Source organism: Petromyzon marinus, chromosome 36 (genome assembly GCF_048934315.1).
Source record: "Petromyzon marinus isolate PM22_M1 ecotype Great Lakes invasive population chromosome 36, UKy_Petmar_22M1.pri1.0, whole genome shotgun sequence".
NCBI classification, from domain to species: Eukaryota; Metazoa; Chordata; class Hyperoartia; order Petromyzontiformes; family Petromyzontidae; genus Petromyzon; species Petromyzon marinus.
Genome location: NC_133702.1, coordinates 9855752 through 9875514, shown reverse-complemented (window position 1 = coordinate 9875514; position 19763 = coordinate 9855752). Strand labels below are relative to the sequence as shown.

The window sequence follows — 19763 nt, the reverse complement described above, 5'->3', positions numbered from 1 at the left end:
TGGGTGGTATAGTGGATAGGTGGGTGAGTGGGTGGCCAGGAGCTTGAGTGGGTGGGCAGATGAGTGAGTGAGCAGGTGAGAGGGCGCCTGAGTGTGTATGAGTGGTGTGGGGAATGGGTCAAATATCGGAAGGATGGGTGGGTGGGTGAGTGGGTGGATGAGTGGATGGGCATGCGAGTGGTTGGGTAATGGGCATGCGAGTGGTTGGGTTGGTATGAGTACGGTGGAGAGTTAGGAAGCGGGTAGGGGAGTGGATTGGTGGGTGGATAATAGGTGGACAGGTGTTCGTCCTCTGTTCGCTGCATTCCTCTTTCGGTTTTTCAAAATGCACACGATAGCAGAGTTAGACAAGGAGCTACGCCCTCGCCAAGTTACTCACGGCAACATCAGAAGATAGTCAGTTGATAGTCAGTTGTATTGGAGATTATCGATGTATCTTGACGCAAACACATTGTACATCTGACGCGTGTGAGGGATGTCACAACATAATATATATCCACATGTTAACTGCTCCCTAACACACGATATTCCAATCAAGTGCCTTGTAACAAAACAACCGTCCCTCCTTTACGCGTGATCCCCACTCCCACACGCTGGATATGAATGAAGTGCTTGGCCTTGCAACTCATGAATGACCCGATTCTGCCCCTTATTTGAAAGAGATGCACTCGGTTCTTAAAGACAGCGAGAGAGCTGACACTTGAATTGCCCGGTTAATCTTCGATCCGTGTCAAGCAACGACATTTCCTTTTTGTCCATAGCGATTATCATCGCCACGATTATAATCACCCATGTTCTGTCTACTGCTGCTGGACGAAGGCCTCCAAAACCCTTCGCAAATCTCTCACAGTCTCGCTATGCATCGATGAAACTATAATGGAGGTTTTTTTGGGGTTAGATCGCGTAAATATATAAATGTGTCGTTAAAAACCCGCCACCACCTGACACAGCCAACTAGTGAGGGTTGTCACGTAAACAGAACGTGCCCAATTCGTCACTAGTACAGCACCACCGGTGTGTTGGAGAGCCAAGCCAGAACATTTACAATCTGAGTACGACGTTTCGCCAGTAATTACAACCAGCTTCATCAGATTTGTGGAGAAGTCCACCTGTTTTGCTCCTTATATAGAGGCGTAGATGTGGTGACCACGCTTCTGCACTCTTGCACAACGTGGGGGGGGGGGGGTTAATGAGTCAACGTACATTATGCATGTGCATTATGCAAGCCTTTTGATCTTGTCCTTCCTGTCCATTGTGTGTATTAAAATAGCCCTACCAACGGTAATCCCTATTGAAGTACAGTGAGGGAAAAAAGTATTTGTTCCCCTGCTGATTTTGTACGTTTGCCCACTGAAAAAGAAATGATCAGTCTATAATTTTAATGGTAGGTTTATTTGAACAGTGAGAGACAGAATAACAACAACAAAATCCAGAAAAACGCATGTCAAAAATGTTATAAATTGATTGGCATTTTAATGAGGGAAATAAATATTTGAACCCTCTGCAAAACATGACTTAGTACTTGGTGGCAAACCCCTTGTTGGCAATCACAGAGGTCAGACGTTTCTTGTAGTTGGCTACCAGGTTTGCATACATCTCAGGAGGGATTTTGTCCCACTCCTCTTGGTTACTCCGACTACACAATCCGCAGGGCTATCACTCAAACCATGAAGAATGACCCTCTTGAGCCTTTCAAAACCATCACTTTACCCTACATTGTGGGGATCACAAAAAAGATCTCCAAAATCTTGAATAAACACAAGATCCAGGTCCGTTTCAACACATTACATAAAATCCGTGATCTGGTTCCGTCTGTAAAGGATGTGATTCCGGACATACAGTGCCCTGGTGTCTACAAACTAAGTTGCCTCTGTGGTAGTAGTTACATTGGAGAAACCAAACGACATGTCTCGGACCGCATTCGTGAACACAAAGCAGACCTTAAACACGGTAGGACCAACACGTCGGCCGTGGCAAATCACTGTTATAATTCAGTAGGCTCACGTGACATTGACTTCTCCAAGACAGAGCTTCTTTGCAAGCCATCGGGCTACCATGAGAGATTTGTTCATGAGGCTATCCACATATACAAACACAGAGACAATTTCAACCGAGAAGATGGATTCTGGATTAGCAATCATTGGAAGGATTTGATAAACCATTTCGGGTCTTAATTGATTGTTCACGCTTACGGTGGCTTTCAGACAGCATACATTATATTTTCGTCTCCCCCCTCCTCTTTTCCGAACATAGATGGACTCGTCCTTCTAAACAAACTGTCAAATCGCTATCCATGGTGCCAACGCTTAAAAATAAATAAATGCAAACACCGTTTAAAAGTAAATAAATAAATACAAACCGCCACTTCTTTCAAATGTTTCTTGCCGTTGGTTTTCACACCTGATGATGACCGTTTGTGTTACAGTCGAAACGTCGTGAGAATTTTATTGTTTTATATATATTTTATTATTTTATTGTTTCCCTTCAACGTAACTTTACCGAAAGAACCAAGAATATAGATCTCCAAGTCATTAAGGTTTCGAGGCTGACGTTTGGCAACTCGAACCTTCAGCTCCCTGCACAGATTTTCTATGAGATTAAGGTCTGGAGACTGGCTAGGCCACTCCAGGACCTTAATGTGCTTCTTCTTGAGCCACTCCTTTGTTGCCTTGGCCGTGTGTTTTGTGTCAATGTCATGCTGGAATACCCATCCACGACCCATTTTCAATGCCCTGGCTGAGGGAAGGAGGTTCTTACCCAAGATTTGACGGTACATGGCCCTGTCCATCGTCCCTTTGATGCGGTGAAGTTGTCCTGTCCCCTTAGCAGAAAAAACACCCTCAAAGCATGATGTTTCCACCTCCATGTTTGACGGTGGGGATGATGTTCTTGGGGTCATAGGCAGCATTCCTCCTCCTCCAAACACAGCGAGTTGAGTTGATGCCAAAGAGCTCCATTTTGGTCTCATCTGACCACAACAGGTAACAAGCTGAGATTAGGAGCACTCTCTTTAAGAGTGTGCTCCTAATCTCAGCTCGTTACCTGTATAAAAGACACCTGGGAGCCAGAAATCCTTCTAATTGAGAGGGGGTCAAATACTTATTTCCCTGATTAAAATGCAAATCAATTTATAACATTTTTGACATGCGTTTTTTCTGGATTTTGTTGTTGGTATTCTGTCTCTCACTGTTCAAATACACTTACCATTAAAATTATAGACTGATCACTTATTTGTCAGTGGGCAAACGTACAAAATCAGCAGGGGAACAAATACTTTTTTCCCTCACTGTAGTGTATATCAGAGTATAGAGTGGTGTATAGTGTAGTGTATAGTAGTGTATAATAATGTAGTGTATAGCGTAGTGTGTGTAGTGTATAGTGGTGTAGTGTATAGTGTATATCAGAGTGTATAGTAGTGTATAATAATGTAGTGTAGAGTGTAGTGTATATCAGTGTATAATAATCAGCAGGGGATCAAATACTTTTTTCCCTCTCTGTATGGTGGCCTGTATCAGCAGTCATGGAGCGAACGTGCTCCTTCGTCGGCCACTGTATCCACAATCTTGTCCATCGGCCAGTCTAGCAATGTGTCATACCCTGCGTATGAACCCCGATCCACGCGTTCCTCTTCAATGTCTCTCCTCGCAAGTCCAACTCCGCACCTCCTCTTAGCACGGTTGGCTACGTACGGTGCGAATGAAGTTCGACACGCATTCATGCAACTGTCCATCTTGTCAGTTTTGTGTTGGTGAACATTTGTGTTTTTTTTTGTCCCTGTTGCAGCAAACATTCTCCATCGATGTTTACTTGCCGGATGCCCGCTGGTTTGACTACTACAAGGTAAAAATATACACGGGCTGATCATCTGCTTTCAATTAAGTCTAGGCTCCACCATGCGAGTGCAGACGCCCGTAATGGCAAATATACCCCGAGCGAGGGAGTCGTTTTGATCAAGAACATATGCGGATAATGTGGTGTCGGGAAAGAGGATTTTATATATATATTTGGCGATGGTTAAATCTCCGTGAATGTGTCCGATGAGACTATGCAAGGTAGCCAGAAGATGGCAGTACAGCAACGGATTCTTGAATCTGTGTGAAGGGGAGTGGAGTGATATGAGAGGGGAGTGGTAGGAGAGTGCATGGTGAGGAGTAGGCTGAGATGAGAGGGGAGTGGTAGGAGAGTGTGTGGTGTAGGGGAGTAGAGTGAGATGAGAGGTAGGAGAGTGTGTGGAGGGGAGTAGAGTGAGATGAGAGGGGAGTGAGATGAGAGGGGAGTGGTAGGAGAGTGCGTGGTGGAGGGGAGTAGAGTGAGATGAGAGGTAGGAGAGTGGGTGGAGGGGAGTAGAGTGAGATGAGAGGTAGGAGAGTGGGTGGAGGGGAGTAGAGTGAGATGAGAGGGGAGTGAGATGAGAGGGGAGTGGTAGGAGAGTGCGTGGTGGAGGGGAGTAGAGTGAGATGAGAGGTAGGAGAGGTAGCAAAGTGTGTGGAGTGAAGTGAGATGAGAGGGAGGGGTAGACAAGTTCGTGTCCATGGAGGATCTAGCTGAGACTTTCCAGATTAAATAAAGGGCACTGCTCCTATCAGTATCAATGAATCAATCAACATAAATGCATGCAATCAAATGTCTTCCCTTTTCCCTTTCAAGGGCACTGAGGTTTCGGTGGGGAAGAGGAAGACCTCCATCAAGGTTGACGCTCCATTGGAGACGATACCAATCTTCGTGCGGGGAGGTTACGTGCTGCCCACTCAGGATCCAGAGCGTACCACTTCCAAGAGGTGCGTGTGTGTGAGAGAGAGAGAGTATGTGGGGAGCGGTGGTGTAGCGGTTAGCGCGCTGCACTACGAACCGGGCCACCCGAGTTTGATTCTCGCTCACGGCCAACAATAGTGACGATTATGTGAACTGGTCCTGGGCCTCCCCTAGGTAGACTCGGCCTCAATTCAGTACCTGGTGCGGTGTGTAAACATTGCCGCTGGGGAGACAAAGGCGGCCGGGCGTGGTGTTGGAAACCAATCCCCTCGGCCTTCATAGGGATAGTTGGGGGGGATCTTTGTTTGTGGCTAACTGAGCACATGCTGCTGCTGGTCGTGGTGATCATGCAGGTCTTAGGGAAAGACAAGCACACTGTGTTAGTGGCTCTCTGATGTTGTGTTCGGGTCGTATAGCGCGTGTTGCTCCGGCAGTGAATGCCAGACGATTTTCTCTCCACGTGCTGGGAGCTTGTTTAGAATTCGTAGTCTCGCTCGCTCCCTTTTGCCCTTCTCCCCCGTGTCCTGTGCCTCCCCCTTCCCCTCTCTCTTTCGCACATCTCACACCCCCGCATCTCACCTCCTCTCTCCGAACTCCTCGCTATAGTCCTGAGACACGCTTAATCACCTTCTTCTGCAGATCCCACTGAGCCCCCACAATCACATGGACGCACGCGCTCATGTGCAGACGCACACACACACACACGCGCGCTCTCGCACGCAAGCCTATATTCATACATCCACAAAAACACCTGCATCTACATATTAAGACGCATGCATGCATTTACAGACACAAATACACGTGCACGCATTTCCACATGCAATTACGAAGGCGCATGCGTGCCTTTACAAAGACACACTCGTGCACACACCCACAAATGCACGCACATGCATGCATGCGCACACATGCAAATCACGCGCGCGCGAATCTGCACACGTGCACAAAGGCAACGATCCCCTGGTATAGTAGCCGACATAGACTGCTGCTGTTAGCGAGCAGCTATGAAGGCCAGGACGGTGCACGAGGGAGGGGTTGGTGTGCCCAAAAAACCACGACCGAGCCGACTGTGTCTTCCCATTGCTGAAGTTTATTCACCGCACCAGGTTGAGGCCGAGGGGCATATCAGATGTCATTCGCCACTGACTTTTTAGCCATGGCGGGGAATCAAACCCAGGTCGCCGGTTTCGTAGGAAAATTGCCCCCAATCACGGCGCCAGTGCTCCCACCCACACGACAATCTCGCGTGATGCATGTCGCACTCTCTACACCCATTGCTCACATGCCATGGACACGCACACACCCACTCACACCCTTGCACAATGCACACGCCCCACATACACCAACACACACAGACGTAACGTGCACATCACGTAAACACCCCCCCCACCCCATGTCTCCCGTGTCTCCCCCACCCCCACTAACTACTCCCCCCCCCCCTGCAGCCGCCACAACCCCATGGGCCTTCTGGTTGCTCTGGACGACACCGGCTCCGCCAAGGGCTCCCTTTACTGGGACGATGGAGACTCCATAGGTACGACCCAGGCAGGGTCTCTTCACCCCCAGGGGCTAATCACCCACGCGGCACGCGTCTCTCCCCGTGGCCAATCTGCACACATCAATCCGTCGTAGGTCTTCAGGGCTCGCCACGAGTACGTGTGGGGAGCAGTGTGGACGGTGCGTGGGGAGCGGTGGTGCAGTGGTTAGCGCGCTACGCTACGCCACGACCCGGCGACCCATTGTTCGATTTCCGCTCACGGCCAACACTAGTGACGATTATCTGAACCGGTCCTGAGCCCTCCCCTAGGTATGTAAACATCGCCACTGGGGAGACAAAGGCGGCCGGGCGTGGTGTTGGCCACCCAACCCCACGTGTGTCGTGCCGGCCTTCATAGGTGCTCGCTTACAGCACTTGCCCCAACAGTCTGTTAAGGCTATACAGAGAATCTTTGGTTGTTTTTGTGTATGGTGTGTGCAGTTGTGTACAGGGTTTGTCTTTTGCGAGCCTGGCTACAAATGCCCATGATGGGTCTCCTGCAAGCAGGGATTATAACATTTCAGCTTATCTGTCTGGGAAGATATTTTCGCACCTGGGCTACCACATCCAGTATAGCTCTCGCTGCTATGGCTGCTGTTATAGTACTCCAGTCTACAGTGAAAAATTAAGCCCTGGCAAGTCAGGGGCACCACGGTGGTGAGGTGGTAAATACCTCGCCTGGTATACAAGAGGTCATGGGTTTGATCTGGGCCCTGACGCCCTGTATATTTGGAGTTTCCATGTCTCTCTCCCCCTGGTCACGTGGATTTTTCTCCCAAGTCCTCCGGTTTTTCCCTCCGTAATTTAGAATCAACATGCGTTGAAAGTTTTCGGCCGCTATAAATGTTCACGTGACAAGCCACTTCGTTGAGCTGTCATTTGTGTTCAGGTCGCTTCTGAAAAAGAGCTACGTAGCTCAGTGGGGCCTTACCTGGTAAAATAAAAACTGTTTCGTTTAAAAGTTAACTAAATATAATGGTACAGCCGTGCAATGGCTCTGTTACTGCGCTGCTGGTGGAAGGGCGTCCACTAGAGAGCCCTTCTAACAAGGTATTTGGCCTACTCTTCCACACAGATATTTTGGAGGCGGGAGTGCTCGCACTCGGTTTAACAAGGTACGTCTTTTGGCGTCATCTGGTCGAGCACCAATTTGGTCGAGGCTCAAAAGAAAGCCGTCCCTTGGTGTGGACCAATCAGTTTCAAGGACAATGCATATATTATCATAGTATGTTTTCTGTTTGCATTTTGACTGCAGGTATTGTGGTTAATACAGACATGAATCCTTGTAAAAAAAAGGTTTCAGTTTTGTTGCCAAAAAAAAGGGGAAAAACCCTATTACACTTAACAAGAATGTCACGCCACGGGATGAAATAGAATCGGAAGTTTCTGGATTATAAGTCCACGGTGCCAAACATTATACCACGAGAGCACCGAATTTCGAAGAGAAATTAAACACGATATGCTCTCCACCATCGCCTTCACACATGCAAGAATTATGTAGTAAGTTGTTTTACGAACTTTTGTGTGCGCGCGTGTGTGTGTATATATATTTTAGGTGTATATATATTTTAGGTGCTCGCTATCAGCACTTGCCCGTACAGTCTGTTACAGGCTATATGGGGGATCTTTATCTTTGATCTTTGTATGTATATATTTGCATGTGTGTACGCGCACACATGCACATACAATTAGGGAGATAAAGGCGGCCGGGCGTGGTGCTGGCCACCCACGCCCTCGTGTGCTGTGTTGGCCTTCATAGGTGCTCGCTAACAGCACTTGCCGCAGTAGTCTGTTAAGGGTGTACGGGGATCTTTGTCTTTGGGTGTTTATGTGAAATTAATTGTAATCAGTGCTGTAATCAGTCTATAAATAATCTGCCAGAGCCAACTTACGCTGCAAGGAATGTATTATTTAACAATGATTTGTTGTTCTTGCTCAATTCCTATTTACTCCATTGCTTGTGTTGACATGTACTTTCGTACACATGTGCACAAGGTCAGTTAAGTGCTTGCGTACACGTGTGAATGCGTACGATATTGTAGTTGCGCACGTGCGCACACGTGTGTTGGGGTATGTATGCGTGTGTAAAGAAGCTCTTTCGAGACGTCCAATTTGTGTAAGTGGATACTTTATTTCTAAGTCCAACGTATTTACAACACCGAGCGTAACAACTGCTCTGCTCGTAATTACTATGGCTATCAGTCAGCGATGTGAATATCAAAGCGTTGAATATAAAACATTGAATACTTTTGGACGAACCAGTTTGTGAATATCAAAGGGAAACATCAACCATTCCATACTTCTGGACGAACCAGTTTGTGAACAGAAAAGCGATGAACATTACACATTCAGTACTTCTGGAAGAAACAGTTTGTGAATAGCAGAGTGATGAACATTACACATTCAGTACTTCTGGAAGAAACAGTTTGTGAACTTCAAAGCGATGAACATTACACATTCAGTACTTCTGGAAGAAACAGTATGTGACAAAGCAATGTACGTTGAACATTAAATATTTCTGGATAAGCCGGTCGAACCAGTTGGTGGGAAAAGCAATGACACTATAACTAAACTAATTTTTATTTTACCAGGTAAAGCCCACTGAGTTATATAGCTCTTTTTCAGAAGTGACCTGGCCACAAATGATAGGTCAATGAAGTGACTTGTCATGTGGAAAATGTATAGCAGCTAAATACTCTAAACGCACGTTTAGAATGAACATCACAGCAACCATGAAATAACAAAACCCACACAAGCATGAACCTGCAATATGTTACAGTGTTAAATCGCCATATCGTTACGGTAAGAAAACAGTCCGGGAAGATAATGTCTCAGAACTAATTCTGCAATAGATGTCACTGCAATAGATGTGCATCTCTTGTGTGCCAGAACATGATGGTTCGTCAAATGTCAAAGTGAAACAGCCTTGAGGCCATCAACTCGCCACACCTGAGAAACTCAGTTCAACCACAGGCGACTGAAACCCGGTTTCAAACCCAGGCTCTCAGTGGCGCCGGCTTAGTGCTCTGACCCCTGAGCCACACAGCCACCTTTCCGCAGCATTAATTTCTTTAAAATTTTACCTAAAGGCTCCAAATGATGCCCCTGCTGCTGCCAAAATTCACTGTGGTGAAGGTTTCATCTACTCCGTGCAGCTCAGTCGCAAAGCCCCAGCAATGGAGTGGTAGAACCGGACTTAAGCTCTTTGCTGAGCTTGAATAGAATCTACATAGCCTGGAGTGCCGGCCCAGCCATCTGTCATCTGGCCCATTAACACAATGGCCTGAGAGGAGAAAAGGCAGACTTTACTTGGTGTGCGTTGCCATTGCTAGACCGCCGATCTACCATGCGCCTGCTCAGATCTCCCTGGTCCCAGAGGAGTTATACTGCATTATACCGTTTCAGTACTAAGCCTGCATCATTAGCTTAATCAGAGAAAAACGCAGCCTAAAAAAAAAATGACGATTTTTGTCTCTTATCCATGTCTAAAATATGCTGGGGTTGTTGGTGACGGTGCGGCTCACAGCTCGCGACCGAGGCTTCTTGCACGCCTGGCACCTCCATTGACGCGAGGAAGTCAGCAGAGCATGTAACCACGCATCGATTCATCGACTGAAATCTATTCCTACGCTCACGACAGATGCTGCGCACGCATCGATCAGCGTGGTTTGTGAGAATCGATTCTTTAATTTATTTCATGGAATTAAAATGCAAATAGTCTTGGGGGGGGGGGGGAGTCTCTTATCCATGTCTAAAATATGCTATGTTAATTTCGTTGTTTTTATACAAATCATATGGTAAGGAGCGACAACAAAAAAATATTGAATCGAACCCTGAATCGCTGGGGGGTTGCATATGTTCATCTATAGATGCTGTTTCGGTTGTCAGCCAATAACTTCCCACTGTTGGGCAAATGCCTCCCCCTTTTTCCTCCATTCCTTTCATTCCCCAGCTATTCCTGTCCAGCAGTGACCTCTGAACTCTGCCACGTTGTCTCTCTGCTGCCCTCTCTTCCACTGTCTTCCTCCACTTCTCCATCCTTCTCTCGGTGTCCACTCCCGATTTGATTCCGTATCTCATCTCTCACCAGTTGTTCCCATGATACATGCTGCCCATGTCCACTTGGTTTACGTTGCTTTAACAGCAGCAGCAGGAACATCCGTGACCCTTGTTCTTTCCCTGGCTTCTATTCATGAAAGGCACTTTCATGAACAGAAGCCACGACCCAAACAGTATGGGCTTTGACCTTAACACGAAGCAAAACAAAGCATTCTGTTTGCTGTACTGGTGCTGATGATCTGTGAATGCAAATCGAGCGATGCATTCATACAGAGCTTCGTTCTCAATAATAATGTAATAATAATGACAATTTAATTCGCACTATAACACGCCACCAAGCCATTACGAGGGTGCTGAACAAACAACAATAGCATTAAATATGAGCCGTTAGTCCGTTTCAATTAGATCAGCTGTCACTTGTTGACGATTGGCAAGGTGAATAGTTTTTGAGTGTGAGTTTTTGAAAGACAGCAGTGACTCAGCGGCCCGGACACTCAGTGCCAGGCTTTTGCTGGCACGTGGGCCGGAAAACGTATCGCGTCTCGTGCTCGAGGCAAAAAGCTTTAACGGCAAAAAAAGAAATCGTCCGAAATATGCCCTACAACATGGACGTGTCTAAAATGCAGAGAGGATGGTCATTCTCAGCTTCAAAAAAGGCCCCGTGGGTTGCCGTGGGGGGAGGTCAGATGATGACGACGGAGATGCCGAGAAGCTCCCGCACTTTACATGCGCGCCCTCGGAGTGGAGCGAGACATTGCTCACTAGAACCGGACTCTCGATTGTGAAGCAGTTCAAATCAAGGTTGAATCGCTTTAAGACAACAACGTCTGTCATTTATTACTCCTTGAAAGCCTTTCTGATTCTCAAGACCCATTTTCAAGAGGTGGTGCCTTACGGGATTTTAGGCTCATGCCCTGAATGAGTGATTTGCCCGAAGGAGCAAACTAGAGTAGCCCGAAAAAAAAACATTACTCCCTACAGGGGGAATTAAAACCTATTTTTGTCCGTCATCTCCTGGCAACATCGAAGTCCGGTGGATTTTTTACTTTCACAAATGGTCGTGATGACTGGTGAAACGTCGTACTCAAATTGTAAATATTGTGGGTTTACTCTCCAACACACCGGTGGGGTGAAATAGTATCTAATTGGCATGTGTTTAAGTGACAAACCTTACTAATTGGCTGTGTCGGGCGGTGGCAGTTTTAATGACACATTTATATTCTAGATTTGAAGCTTTCGTGACTGCAAGGATCCATACTCTTTGGTTCTCTTCGGTAAAGTCACGTAAAAGTATATATAACAAAAAAATTCACGACGTTTCGGCCACAACACAAGTGGCCTTCATCAGGTGAAGGGATGAAGGCCACTTGTGTTGTGGCCGAAACGTCGTGAATTTCTTTTTTTATATATATACTTTTACGTGACTTTACCGAATAGAACCAAAGAGCATGGACACATTTATATTTACGCGATCTAACCCAAAAAAAACCCTTTATTATGGATAATATTGGTCGCAAAATCTTACTTGTTTCACAAACACGTTGAATCCACTAACCCGCTGGATTGCAGAGGTGCGCCAATCAATAGAATGTGCAGGACAAAGAACGTTTCTGGAATAGTGCGCCACTCTCATACTCACGAGAGGGCTCACACAATACGGTATGGCATTACATTTATACCTCTGGCATTATGGTACAAGCTAATTTAGTCTGGATGTCACCCCTCTGAATATATCCTAATTAATCGCTTCCAAGGATACGATAGCAAAGGTGAGGTGGCTGGGTTGCTCAGTGAGGTAACGAGTGTCGGAGCACCGGGGCCAGCACTGCTAAGATCAACATCATCCACTGTTGGATGAATGCCTCCCCAAGCCATTGCCATCTCTCAAAATTCTGCGGTGTAATAATCCACCCAGCGCCTGACCGATAAGTCGCTGGGTTCGAATCTGGGTTTGAGCCACCTATTATTAACAGACCATAATATCGTTTTTTTGGGGGGGGTTAGATCACGTAAATATATAAATGTGTCGTTAAAAAATCCGCCACCACCCGACACAGCCAACTAGTAAGGGTTGTCACGTAAACAGAACGTGGCCAATTCGTCACTCGTACAGCACACCGGTGTGTTGGAGAGCCAAGCCATAACGTTTACAATCTGAGTACGACGTTTTGCCAGTAATTACAACTAGCTTCATCAGATTTGTGGAGAAGTCCACCTGTTTGGTTCCTTATCTAGAGGCGTATATATGGGTTGACTACACTTCTGCGCTCTAGCGCAAAGTGTGGTGGGGGGGGGGATTACTGAGTCAACGTACATTATGCATGCGCATTATGCGAGCCCTTTGATCTCATCCTTTCTGTCCATTGTGTGTATTAAAATAGCCGTACCAATGGTAATCCCTATTGAAGTATGGTGGCCTGTATAGGCATGCATTTAAACAATGTTTTATTTGAAAGCTTCAAATCAAGATAATTTTTTTTATAATTCGCTTCCACCCAGCACTAAGTCGGTAGCTATCCGAACGGTTACAATTAATTATATTTCTTTCAATTTCGATAGATTCTCTAATTAGTCTTGGTCAGTCGTAGCTAGTTTTGCACAAAACTTCAACGTTATCAAAAGCAATTGAGTGTCCTTGTTGGCACGTGTGTTCTGCTACTGCTGACAGTTGTATTTGGGAGTATTTAATATTTGTTATTTTAGTCTCGTGCTGATCATTCGTCATGTTTGGCCTCTTTTATGGATGATATTTGTCGCGAAAGCCTACGTGTTAAACTATTAACAGAGTTTATGGTTGTAGTGGTGGTAGTTCATGATAACCAGTAAACAAGGTTATCTGTGGTTTATTAACACAGTACCATTGGTAAGACTTCTCACGATCCAGATTCGTAGATTTTGCCTCAGGAAAGAGACTGAGTATTGAGTTGGATAACACACGGACCAAACCAAGACAGGAATTTGTAATCCAAGTTGTTGAATAAAAAAACGTAATATTAATCAGTTCTACAAATCAATACCCAGTTGGCATTGATGTCATGGTATCTCAGTCTTATTACCAATGATAATTTAATAAATTAAGCCTTCTTCTTTGCTTCTTTCGGTAAAGTCACGTAGAATGAGAATAAAATAAGACGATAAAATTCTCGTGACGTTTCGGCCACAACACAAGTAGCCTTCATCAGGTGAAAGAACAGAACTGTCGGGACGACAGTGCTTCAATGAGCGTTGCTAAGATTCGTAGCGTCTTTTAAGCTCGGCGTGAAACGTCTTGACAAAGGAGTTTACGTATCAAAGCAGGATAATTTAGCATCGAAATAGCTGAGGGATTAGCTTGTGACAGAAATAGCTATGTTAAAGTCCAAGTTTACATAAAGCAGACTTGAAACACGGTAGGACGAACTCTTCTGCCGTTGCAGATCACTGTTATAATTCAGTGGGCTCACATGACATTGACTTCTCCAAGACGGAGGTTCTTTGCAAGCCAACCGGCTACCATGAGAGATTCGTTCATGAGGCCATCCACATATACAAGCACAGAGACAATTTCAACCGAGAACATGGATTCTGGCTTAGTAACCACTGGAAAGATGTTTTAAACCATTTCGGTTCTTCATTAATTGTATTTTACGGTGACCTTCAGACCGCAGCTCTTTCGCTGGCATTACCTCTTAATACCTCTCACACCACGGTTAATGGTATGGTTTATAACAAGGAGTACAACAGCGCATTGTGGCTGTTTCTCTCCTCCCTCCTCCGTTCCGAGCATGGATTGACTCGTCCGTCTGAACGGGGCTCGTCGCTGTCCGTGGTGTTGGCGTTGAGGGGAAAAAACCCGCCATTTTTCGCCATATGGCATTGTGATATATAACGACTTATTGTTGTGTTGCTCAGCTGATTGGAGAGTATATATAGTTTATTGATAACATTGTGGTAGTAAATATTTTAGTTTTTTATTGGTTTATTATATGGTTTTCATTATATAGTGTAGTGTATACCCAGTTGCTTTGTGATTAATAGCTCAGCTTACTGAAGAATATATTAAGTAACTTTATTATATTGATGTAATATAGACTTAGTTTTTTCACATCGGTTTACTGTTTGATAGTTGGGTAGTTAGAGGCCTTTAGCGTCCATATACTAAATGCCTCTGTTGATAGGTTAACTTGGACTTTAACATAGCTATTTCTGTCACAAGCTAATCCCTCAGCTATTTCAATGATAAATTCTCCTGCTTTGATACGTAAACTCCTTTGTCAAGACGTTTCATGCCTCTCACCGAGCTTAAAAGACACTACGAATCTTAGCAACGCTCATTGAAGCACTGTCGTCTGTTCTTTCACCTGATGAAGGTTACTTGTGTTGTGACCGAAACGTCGTGAGAATTTTCTTGTCTTATTTTATTATTTTATTCTCATTCTACGTGACTTTATCGAAAGAACCAAAGAAGATGAATCCTTGCAGTCACGAAAGCTTTAAATCAAAATTAAGCCTTAACATTAAATTTGGTTTGACCTAATTTTCGCTTAATTTTGCTCACAGGATCAAAAAACATTTAAAGCTTTCGTGATTGCAAGGATTCATCTTCTTTGGTTCTTTCGGTAAAGTTACGTAGAATGAGAATAAAATAATAAATTGATAAAATAAAATAACACAATAAAATTCTCACGACGTTTCGGCCACAACACAAGTGGGCGGGGCTAGAGATGGAATTTGCATGTAAATGTAAGATCGGAGAGCTGATATACCCCACGACTACGAAGCTGTGGAGGCGGCCATTGTATTGCGAGAGAGAAAAAAAAAATAAAGCCACAACAGTAAATCATTATTTCTCACCTGAAGACGGACGCTTGTGTTGCGACCGAAAATTCGTCGTGTTTTCTTTCATTTTATTATTTTATTCTATCTACGTCACTTTACCGAAAGAACCACAGAGTATAGAAATTAATATGCGGAGGAAAATAAAAAATTCGGGGTCAATTAGTTGCGGGTCACAAGACATCTGGACCACCTGTGTGGTAATGCCGATGTACTTCTCCCCCTTCCAACGCCGTTTCGATATTCGTCGTTGCGCATTTTCAGGAACGCATCCCCGACGTAAACCGGGGAATTTCCTGTACGTAGCTCAAGCTAAATATTCAGAGCTCGACTAACCACAGTTCGGATGCAAGAATCGGCACGAATGAAAGAACCCGGCAGCAGAAGACGAGACACATGTTTTATAAACAGTGGAAACCCCCTCTAAATCATACCGTGGATGAACTGCGCCAGCACATGTATAATTGCGCGGGATGAATCATTACGCCGGAGAAATCATCACGCACGTACCAATTAATCTTGTGCAAGTGCGAATACAGATGTGTTCACGACGTGCACCAATCACCAAGGATAATCAGGGCACGCCCCAGCGGTTGCGCATTGGCCGGCCCGTTGCAGAGGTTTGAGGTTCGAGACCAGTGGCCACCCTGGTTAACAATGGGGATGCATGAACAAATGTCTGCTTCTGCGGGGACGTTAAAGATCCCTGGATGTGTTTTAAAACAAAAAAGAGGAGGCCAAGCGTGTCGGAGTCCAAATTTACCAAATTATAAAAATGACCCGCAAGTTTACATCATCGGAGAAAATCTACCCAGCCACATCCGCCCCCCTACAGGCAAACTGTACCCATCTGTGAAACATTGGTGACAGGCTTGCGCTGTAAGAATGATGCGAATACCAGTGTCTACCCGTATTTTAATGTACACAATGCACTAATGCTCCATTTACAATGCGCGAACCATGGTTTGAATATTCTCTCTTCCACAGATCCCATTGAAAAAGGAAACTACTTCCTGGCCTCCTACTCCGTGTCCGGCGTGAGTCGTGCACCGGAGGGCATTCACACGCGCTGCATGCTCACTCAAAGTTTAGGGGGGGCCAACACTCACTTTACTCGCTTCTCTTCATCCCTTATGGAACGCACGGCTACAATGAGCTCTCTCCGTCTTATCCTGTCCTTGGCTGCATGCTGTGCCTCTCCCCACGAGAGCTTCACCCGACCAAAGCTCTTCGGCGTCAGTTCTTCGCCAGCTGTTTTGTTTTTTTGGCCTCCCCCGGTTTTCTTTTGCCCCGGAGGCGTCCATCTCAGAGCGATTTTAGGGATGTGCTTTTATCCATTCTTAGGACGTGACCCCTATGGCCATCGCAGTCTTCGTTGTAGTTTTTTTTTTTTAATCTCATTTGTGATGTTATCAGGGCTTCGGGTCCTAAAGTACAATTAACGATTGGAAATTTTGTTTTGCCAAAATATACGGCCGATATTCCTGAGGCATCCATTGTGGAAGGCCTAAACCTTTTTAATGTCTGCTTTCACCACCCTCATACGGATATTGCACACTCACAATGCAGCAGGACTCCAGAACTGCTGTATTGTGATTGCACAATAGCCGTACTCCAGAAATGCGCAATAGCCACGAGGTTTTGCGCAATGACGATCAGCATAGCAGTACAGGGGTAGTGGTCGTGATTGTGGTGTTAATGGTGTGGTGATAACTCAGTGTTAATAGAGTGGAGTTGGGGGTGATACGGATGGTGTGGTGGTGACGGCATCTGGTCACCTCGGCCTGAAATTAGTACTTGGTGCAGTGCATCAACATCGGTGCTGGGGTGAGATGAAGGCAGCCAGGTGAAATTTCGGCCACACCACGCATTTGAGCACTCTGCCAGCTAAGCTTAATGAGGTAATGTTGGTGGGATGTATGGTGGCGGTTGAGAAATGCCTGTGGTGCACCATGCGCCCATGTGCCATGCAAAATGCCCCTCTGGTTATGAAGTCATTCTTTTCACCTCCATTCGCAAACACGTGGGCCACATGCACGTATGGAAACACACAAACGCACATAGAAAAGGTGCGCACATGTTAGGCAGGGTGCCAACGAACACACTTTTTAAATCCACGCATTTTTTGTTTCATAAAAATTACTGTTAACAAAAAATATTCCATTAAAAAAGCATCATGTTACAATCTCTTCAGTGAACAAATATTTGAACGAATCATGGGTTTGAGGTTTAAATGTCTTAATCCCGATAAGATTTTCTACTGCTGGCTGAAAGCCTCATAACACTGTCACCCTTCCACAGTCTGGCTGTGCCAAAATCCATCACACGCCTGCACATTCACTCATCTCATTGCTCCACTTCTGCGAAGGTCATTCTTCCAATGTGGTCTCACCGTCGTCTGCCAATCATCTCTTCTAAACGATGATGTTCTGCCCATGATGCACACAATTTGTTTTTATGTCCCCCTGATCCTTACATACATTCGCAAGAATGAATCTCTCCTGCTTCTTTATGCACTCTCCATTTTCCTGTCAGGAAAATGTAGACAGATTGTATAGCAATATTCAAATATCGTTAAAGTCACAATCATGCAATGGATATCACGACTACAGGTAATGCAATGACGAGCCTTGCAATGGACAGTGCATTTAAAGTTGGAGGCAAGGTAAAACAAAAACGAAGACAAAAAGAAGCCATCTGTGACCAAACTGAACTTCGCAGGGGGAGCTGCACAACAACGTGCAAGTGGACGGCAGCCCCGACGCAAAGGCGCTGAGCCTCGGAGCGATCCGCGTGCTGGGCGTCTCGTCTAAGCCCACATCCGTCACCGTCAACGGCCAGTCCTGGACCAGCTACACGCACTCAGCCACGGGGGTACGTGCGGGGTGGTGGGGGGGGAGCACGAGCGACGTGCGAGTGTGTAAGGAACGCCGTGCACTGCTGATGGGATGGGAAGACAGGAGGAGTGCGATATTCCTTTTGCTCTGGCACTTCCGTCCTGCGCCGAGCCAGCCTGTCACAGGTCAGGGGGCGCCACAGTTTTCCCATTGTAGAAGCGGAGCCGTACCATGGACGTCGCGTGCAATGTGCGACGCTGAGATGCATGTCGAGGACATGGTCGTGCTCATACTGAAATACACAAAGATCCCGCCGTGTAGCCTTAACAGACTGTTGGGGCAAGTGATGTCAGCGAGCACCTATGAAGGCCGGCACGGCACACGAGGGGGTGGGTGGCCAGCACCACGCCCGGCCACCTTTGTCCCCCCAGTGGCGATGTTTATACACTGCACCAGGTACTCATTTGAGGCCGGGTCAACCTAGGGGAGGCCCAGGACCGGTTCAGATAATCGTCACTAGTGTTGACCGTGAGCGGGCATCGAACTCGGGTCGCCAGGTTTGTAATGCAGCGCACTAACCTCGACACTACCACTCCCCATTAAACTGATATCCACTCGCACACACCTGCAATTCACTGCATGTCATATTGTTCATCTTTCTCGAGTGTGATGATGTCACACGCATGGAATGTCATTAGCCCCACCCCTGACCCTGCTTGGCCCCAAGCTAGATTCAGATGTCGTGTAAGGCCAGCGTATCAGTTTGGCCATAGCTCTGCAGAGCAAATGGCCAGTGGAAAACCACCCATGGTGAGAGCCACACGCCAGTTCGAAAATCCAATGAAAGTGGCACCATCGATCATATGATTGTGGAATTATGGTAATTGCAGATTGGCCCTGTTACGTATGTTACACTTTTTTCACACGTACGTAGCCAACCATGCTTATCGGAGGTGCGGGGGAAGGACAGCAAACTAAACACAAAAAGCAGTTCTAAACAAATGAGTTTTCAACTTTAATTTAAAAGTGCATAGCTCCAGTGGCTTCCTAATATCGGAAGAGCGTTCCAGACGACCGCAAGAAGCGCGTCTGAAAGCGCGCAATGCAGTTGACGTCTTTGTTCAATGGTTAGCCAAAAGCCGCTGCGAGGATGACCGGAGTTTGCGTGATGGTTCATGCTCCTTGACGAGATCATCAAGGTATTGTGGTTCATTTGTGGCACTGTTACAAAGAATGGCAATGTGTCCACCACCCCCAACTCTCATGATAGTCTAGCATCTGGGTACCTCCAGCTCATGGGGCCCCAGGTGCAATTGCACCACCTGCACACTCAATAGCGAAGTGGGGGGTCGTGCCCTTGTGTACACCTGTGAGCGCGATGTTGACTACCGCAGCCTAAAGCCTTGAGGCTTCCAAAAGCTGACAGTAAACCTCCTGAACAGCTACAAAGCACAGATTTGTTCTTTTCGAATACAGCCACCAATTCTACATTAACGGTGATGTTATCACTGCGCTCGTGAAATGATAGGTGCATATGAAGCCACGTGAAGTGTTGCCAGCAGGTTGAGATGGACCCAGGTGTTATGGGTTGACTGAGATGACTGGTGGATAGATGCATCACCTGTGCTCCCCACTGTGCCATCTTTGTACACTCACAGCCACATCCATTTCAAATGTTGGCATGATTATCATTTTCAATACTGAATTGCGTTAAGGATTGCTGATAATATTAACATTTAGGTAAGCATAAATACTTTAAATACTGT

General features: G+C 46.0%; 1 protein-coding gene across 1 annotated transcript in view; it reads left to right on the top strand.

The window, feature by feature from the left end:
* LOC116949306 (lysosomal alpha-glucosidase-like) overlaps window positions 1–19763 on the top strand; it is a 67004-nt gene that overhangs the window by 45805 nt on the left and 1436 nt on the right. Inside the window, exons 20-24 of the mRNA XM_032966448.2 lie at window positions 3784–3840; window positions 4648–4778; window positions 6195–6283; window positions 16148–16197; window positions 17882–18034. Coding sequence (XP_032822339.1) covers window positions 3784–3840; window positions 4648–4778; window positions 6195–6283; window positions 16148–16197; window positions 17882–18034 — 480 coding nt within the window. The remainder of the gene's footprint in view (window positions 1–3783; window positions 3841–4647; window positions 4779–6194; window positions 6284–16147; window positions 16198–17881; window positions 18035–19763) is intronic.